This window comes from Eriocheir sinensis, chromosome 63, assembly GCF_024679095.1.
Source record: "Eriocheir sinensis breed Jianghai 21 chromosome 63, ASM2467909v1, whole genome shotgun sequence".
Classification (NCBI taxonomy): Eukaryota; Metazoa; Arthropoda; class Malacostraca; order Decapoda; family Varunidae; genus Eriocheir; species Eriocheir sinensis.
The window spans coordinates 10,036,638-10,043,562 of record NC_066571.1 but is presented as its reverse complement, the minus strand read 5'-3'; the positions used below and the strand labels follow the sequence as shown (position 1 = coordinate 10,043,562).

General features: G+C 46.5%; 1 protein-coding gene across 1 annotated transcript; it reads right to left on the bottom strand.

Annotated features, from left to right (window-relative positions):
• Positions 1-1,053: 1,053 nt before the first annotated feature.
• LOC126987018 (actin-2-like) lies at positions 1,054-2,768 on the bottom strand. Its single transcript, XM_050843654.1, has 3 exons — positions 2,616-2,768; positions 2,329-2,467; positions 1,054-2,156 (listed from the first exon to the last, which is right to left on the bottom strand). The coding sequence occupies exons 2-3, from the start codon at positions 2,452-2,454 to the stop codon at positions 1,152-1,154; spliced, it is 1,131 nt and encodes a 376-aa protein (XP_050699611.1). The 5' UTR covers positions 2,455-2,467; positions 2,616-2,768; the 3' UTR covers positions 1,054-1,151.
• Positions 2,769-6,925: the final 4,157 nt, after the last annotated feature.

Genomic DNA, 6,925 nt, shown 5'->3' with positions numbered 1-6,925 from the left:
AAGAGTGCGGATTTGAGCCGCTTTCCGAGCCCAACAGGAATCCAAGAGAACTTCATAAAGAGGGTTGCTGGGCGGAGCGAGTCGGCGGGGGAGGGGAGGCAGGGGAGGAGCGATCGGAGAAAGGAAGGAAGACCGGGGAGGGGGTCAGGGGAGGCCGGGGAGGGGGTAAAGAGGGCAGGGCTGGCTGGGGAGGGGGGTAAGGAGGGAAGGGCTGGCTGGGGAGGGGGTCAGGGGAGGCCGGGGAGGGGGTAAGGAGGGAAGGGCTGGCTGGGGAGGGGGTCAGGGGAGGCCGGGGAGAGGTAAGGATGGAAGGGCTGGCTGGGGAGGGGAGGGATGGGGATGTATTGGCGGGGAGGGGGTCAGGGGAGGCCGGGGAGGGGGTAAGGAGGGCAGGGCTGGCAGGGGAGGGGAGGGGAGGGATGGGGATGTATGGCCGGGGAAGGGAGTGATGGGGATGTATTATGTAAGGCCGGGGAGGGGTGAGGAAGGACGGCCGGGGAGGGAATAGGGGAGGGAGTGAGGGGAGGGAAGGCCAGGGTGGCCTTGCTAGGCTCATGCTGCTCCCCCGGAACTCATCTTTGATCCTCTCTTTAGAGCGAGAATCTAGAATCAGAGTTGATAGGTGGGCTCAGGACAGCATGTAGGTTGTCTCAAGCCACTCGGCGGTGACTGAAAAATCCCAGCTTGTGGCGGCGGGCGACACCTACACGAATCCGGGCATCCGGTCACCGGACAAGGCGCTCGCACGCTAACCACTCAGCCACCGCCTCCCCATATATATATATATATATATATATATATATATATATATATATATATATATATATATATATATATATATATATATATGATACTGAGCTGCCCACTATACTGGACAAACACATGGAAGGTATTGATGACACAGTACTATTTGGTTTTAAACTCTGCAAGGTGGAGCGCCGATGAGTTTTTTGGACACTGACAACGTTAAAAAAAAAAAAAAAAAAAAACGGGATTTTGGTATTGAAAATGCATTAGTTTGCTAAAAAAACCAAGCTAATAGTAAAACACAAGTTTCTAAAAAAATATTATATTCAGAGAGATATTCTACATTTCATAAATTAAGAAAATACAATAAACAAATCAGTTCCTTATGACCTAAATACTTCTGTTTAGAAGCACTTCCTGTGGACAATGGCAGGGCCAGACTCATCGTACTCCTGCTTGCTGATCCACATCTGCTGGAAGGTGGAGAGGGAGGCGAGGATGGAGCCGCCGATCCAGACGGAGTACTTGCGCTCTGGGGGAGCAATGATCTTGATCTTCATGGTGGAGGGCGCGAGGGCAGTGATTTCCTTCTGCATCCTGTCGGCGATGCCGGGGTACATGGTGGTGCCTCCGGAGAGCACGGTGTTGGCGTACAGGTCCTTACGGATGTCCACATCGCACTTCATGATGGAGTTGTACACGGTCTCGTGAATGCCAACACTTTCCATTCCGAGGAAGGAAGGCTGGAAGATTGCTTCGGGGCAGCGGAACCTTTCGTTGCCGATGGTGATGACCTGGCCGTCAGGCAGTTCGTAGGACTTCTCCAGCGAAGAGGACTGGACAGACGTGGCCATTTCCTCCTCGAAGTCGAGGGCCACGTAGCAGAGCTTTTCCTTGATGTCTCGCACGATTTCACGCTCGGCGGTGGTCGTGAAGGTGTGGCCTCGCTCCGTCAGGATGGTCATCAGGTAGTCTGTGAGGTCACGGCCTGCCAGGTCGAGACGCAGGATGGCGTGGGGCAGGGCGTAGCCCTCGTAGATGGGCACGGTGTGGGAGACGCCGTCACCAGAGTCGAGCACGATGCCGGTGGTACGGCCGGAGGCGTACAGGGACAGCACGGCCTGGATGGAGACGTACATGGCGGGGGTGTTGAAGGTCTCGAACATGATCTGGGTCATCTTTTCGCGGTTGACTTTTGGGTTGAGAGGCGCCTCCGTGAGCAGGACGGGGTGCTCCTCGGGGGCCACACGCAGCTCGTTGTAGAAGGTGTGGTGCCAGATCTTCTCCATGTCGTCCCAGTTGGTGACGATGCCGTGCTCGATGGGGTATTTGAGGGTGAGGATGCCTCGCTTGCTCTGCGCCTCGTCACCCACATAGGAGTCCTTCTGGCCCATGCCCACCATCACGCCCTAAAGAGGAATATCTCGATAGTTATGTATGCAGGCTACGGTAAACTCCCGGGTGGATATATTCCCAGGATATTCACTTATATATTGCTCTAAAAAACAACAACAACTAAACAGTTGTGTGTATGCAGAAGAAATATTCATTTTGCATGATCAAAAATAAATCTCATCTCACCTGGTGGCGGGGTCGGCCGACGATGGAGGGGAAGACGGCGCGGGGGGCGTCGTCGCCGGCGAACCCGGCCTTGCACATGCCGGAGCCATTGTCCACAACCAGGGCGGCAACATCATCGTCACACATTTTGGTGGAGTTCCTGGATATGAACACAAAACATTATATAAACACGCCTTTCAATATCTTTTTGCTTATATAAACAGTAATACAGAATTTATATAACCATATAACTATAATACAAGTCCTAAATGTCACAAAGCAAACAAGTCTCTCAAAGAGGTGCTTACTTTGGGGGAGTGAAGTGGCGATGTGCGTTACAAGACTCGGTGAGGGCTCGACTGATTGTCCCACGGCGCGGCTGGTGCTTTATAATGTCCCCGAGTGGTGACGCAAGGAACCGGCAGATTTGTGCTGACGGATGATGATAGGTAGCCTAACCATATTTGTTTTTCATTTTGTACCCTTTAAGACGTCGGGCGTATCGAAACAGACACTTATTTTATGTTGAGATTCGTCACAACGGCACGCTATAGAGGTAGACCTACCCGTGTCCTTTGGGGTTTATTGGTGTTTATCCCTCCATATTCACCACATGATAACCTCACTCCACTGGACTCAACACACACACACACACACACACACACACACACACACACACACACACACACACACACACACACACACACACACACACACACCTTTTCCTCATATTACTTCGTCCTTCAACTTCCCTTCATATTCCTCATTCCTCTTCGCGTCATCGCTGCTTCATCGCTTCTTTGACGTTACTCTCGCGGATGGAAAGACGAAAACGGACCGAAAAAAGGCGCCGAAAACCATAAACAAATAAGTCCTGTGCGGCACCACCTCCCGTGACTCACTTTTGTTACTCACTGCTCTTATTCTTTCATCACAAGGATACATTAATGGGATATGGTTTGTTGAAAAATACGACCAACTTAAAAAGGAAGCTAACGTGAATGATGTAAAGGATGAAAATAGGTGTGTTAAATTTGAAAAAAAAAGAGCAACAAAATCCATCGCTTGAGCACCGTAGAGTTTTACAGCCTAAGGCGCAACTGTTGAATATATGCTTCCATATTACTTTTATACTAGCAGGATAACCTCAAGTGCCTATGTCCCAAAGAGAGTTTCACACTATAAGCAACACACATTGATACTGATACAACTATGATAATGATAATAATGATGATGATGAGGAGGAGGAGGTAGTAGACGACGAAAAAATATATATAAAAAAACTGAAATGAGGTAGGTTTAGTAGGAAGAGCGGGAGAAACAAATATTAAAGTTAGAAGCGACACAACTGTAACATATCATAGTTTAATAAGGCAAGGACGACGACGAAAAAACAAACAGAAATGGTTTATTAGGAAGAACAGGAGAAACAAATACTAAAGTTAGAAGCGACACAACTCTAAAATATCATAGTTTAATAAAGCAACGAGACATCTTAATTGCAGCCGTAACATCCTTGGGTGTGGCGCATCGCTGAATGGTCTACGTCTCACAAATACATAAGAATTCAAATCCCACAGACCCCGCAGGCAGCTCGGTGGTCTACCTGTGTGCGAGGCAGTGCGGGAGATTCTCCTGGGCGTTCTTTCTCCTGTGGCTGATGTAAGGTTCCTGGAGTGTCATCCCTTCAAAACCATGCCTGAAAAATGTGTAACTTATAGCTAATATGATGATGATATTGATGATGATGGTAATAATACTAATAGTACTAATAAAATAATGATAATAATAATAAATGTATTATCCTCATTAGCTACAGAGAGTTATAAAAAAGGCTGTCATCGTCACGTAGTAGTAGTAGTAGTAGTAGTAGTAGTAGTAGTAGTAGTAGCAGCAATAGTAGTAGTAGTAGTAGTAGTAAACTTAAAATTAACGGCATAGGATAGTAGCTATAGAGAATGAAGACGTATAGCCATATGATGACTTAAAAGGGACAAAGAGTGATCTACCCATCGTGCTTTGCCCGAAAAATTCCTTCAAACATCAATGCATGACTCAGCTTGCCGCGGCTTAATAGTAGTGACAGGAGAGGCGGCGTCATGTACAAGGCTATGTTGTTATGAGGAGGTATAGCGTTATCAGACGGAGATAAGGGAGAGATAGCCCCAAATCTACCCGCGCGCCGTGACTAGGCACAGGGAGGCACACTAACCTGAATGGACGAAACCTCTCCTTATTTGGACATGGTTTTCGTTCATTCCCTTATTTGGTCTCGTGGTTGTGAGGTACCCGTCCGCCCTCTGATTGGAAGATAACGAGGAACCGCATCGCCCCCCCCCCTCCCCCTCCGCACCACCACCACCACTACCATCACCACCACCACACCGTAGCCACCAACAACAGCGCTGCCACATACCATCAAAGACACCCACCACCATCACCACCATCACCATCACCACATCCCCACCACAACTTGACCATCACCACCACCACAAATACAACCATCACCACCATCATCACCACCACAACTACCATCAACCCTCACCACTACTATTACCATCACCATCATCACCACCACATCTTCCGCCATTCCCATCACCACCACCATCACCACCACCGCTACCACCGTCATCACACCTTCCGCCACCTCAGTATTTCAATATTTCCAACAGTATTTCGGCTCGTTAACGTTAACACAACATTCCGACTTAACAGAATATTCCGAATTTTCAGAAGAACATTTCGACTTTTTAACACAACATTCGGACTCAACAGAATATCCAGACTCCTTAGCGCACCGTTTTCATGGAGTAAAATTAGATACAAAAATCCTATTACAATCTTGTCTTGCTAACTTTGAAATATCATAAGTGATGTACGTTTGATGATAAAATGCACGGATTAATTTTGTTACCACTTGAATACCCATTGCGGATTAGTTTTTTTACCCATTATTCATGACTCACTTATATACAACTCCTTGGTAATTTATTTATACCGACTATGGATCCCTTAATTCTCTACTCATTAGTAATTTATTTCATACTCTTTACGCATTACTGATTAATTTAGCCCAATACGTATTCATTTTATATCCATTTCCCATTACGGATTCAGTTTATTTCCACAACTTATTAATCAACTTTACATCCTTTTCTCGTCACTGACTAGTCGTATACTCAAATTTCATCGATTTAGTGTTTGATGAGCTTGGCCCTGAGACGTGGGTTTGCCTTCTTTCTCACAGGTGACGGAACCAAACCTTCAAAGCACAACACAAAGAATTTCAACTTCTAACCTTCCCTTACTAGCTATTCTTGTGCTATCTCTGCTCTTGCCCCGACTGTCACCGCTAAAGCATACCGACCATTTTTTGAGGGAGAACCAGGACGCAAAGACTCATTCAGTATAATCATAATCTTTCCTTAATGGTCATATTGTGGTGCTACCTCTGCCACTACCATCACCACACACACACACACACACACACACACACACACACGCTAACAATTTTAATGAAAGAACCAGCCCCGGAGAGACGCATTCAACATAGGTCGGTTTTATAAGACACTTCGCTCCTCACATCAACTATTTCCAAAGGTCAAAGAGGGGATCAATCGGTTTCTAACGAGTGTTTCATTAGGTTCATGGTACAGAAGAAGGGTCAAACTACCACCAGGGTCATAAAACTACTCCTGGATATGCCCACAACTCCTACGAAAGCCTTGTCAAATATGTGAACTTGGGCGAGGAAGTGTTTTGTAGGTAATACGGCGCATACTCTTACCCTGAGAGAGAGAGAGAGAGAGAGAGAGGGGGGGGGGGGGGCCGGAAAAGCGTTTATCATATCATACACCTGTCAGTGATATAGAGTTAAGGCGGCCGAGATCTAGATGCAGGAAATATCATCTTAACATTTCTCTCGACGCAACAAGTGAGTAGATTACGTGACGATGGTGACGATAAGGCCGCTCGCTGCTTCCGCTCGGTGGGTGCCTGTGGCGCGGCAGGGCGAGGAGGGGCAGGGCGAGCCGACGCTAAGCTCTTGTGCTGATAATGCTGGCCCGTCAGGTGTTAAGGTATGTTTGAGGCGTCTATTGGGACTACATATAACATTCTGTCGCACCATAAAAGGAAATGGCCCATGAAAAAAAGTTAGTTCCGAAAAAAAAAAAATGTCAATCGTACCTAAACCATGAAATAATGAAATGAAAAATAATATAACGAGAACATGTAGAAGATAATCAAGAAAACTGGGCCATGGGAAAAAAAAGTCTTGATAAACATTGGTAAATATATGGAAAGCAAATAAGAAAAAAAAACATTGAACTGTATACAGGCAGCCTGATGTTTTCGATGGCTTAGTTGGTAGTGTTAAACAGATGAGGGAATGAAATTATAGTAAATATCTTGGGCAATACATACTGTTTGAAATATACTGTTTAATTTACTTCTTTTTTGCGATACAACAGCCAGGCCGAGGGAAAAAAAAACATAATTATACAGGGTGACCCAAAAGTCCCGCACCATAGGGGAATATGACTTCTAATCAATTTGTAATCCCTATGGTGCAGGACTTTTGGGCCACCCTGTACAATAAATGCCCGTAACATGCTGT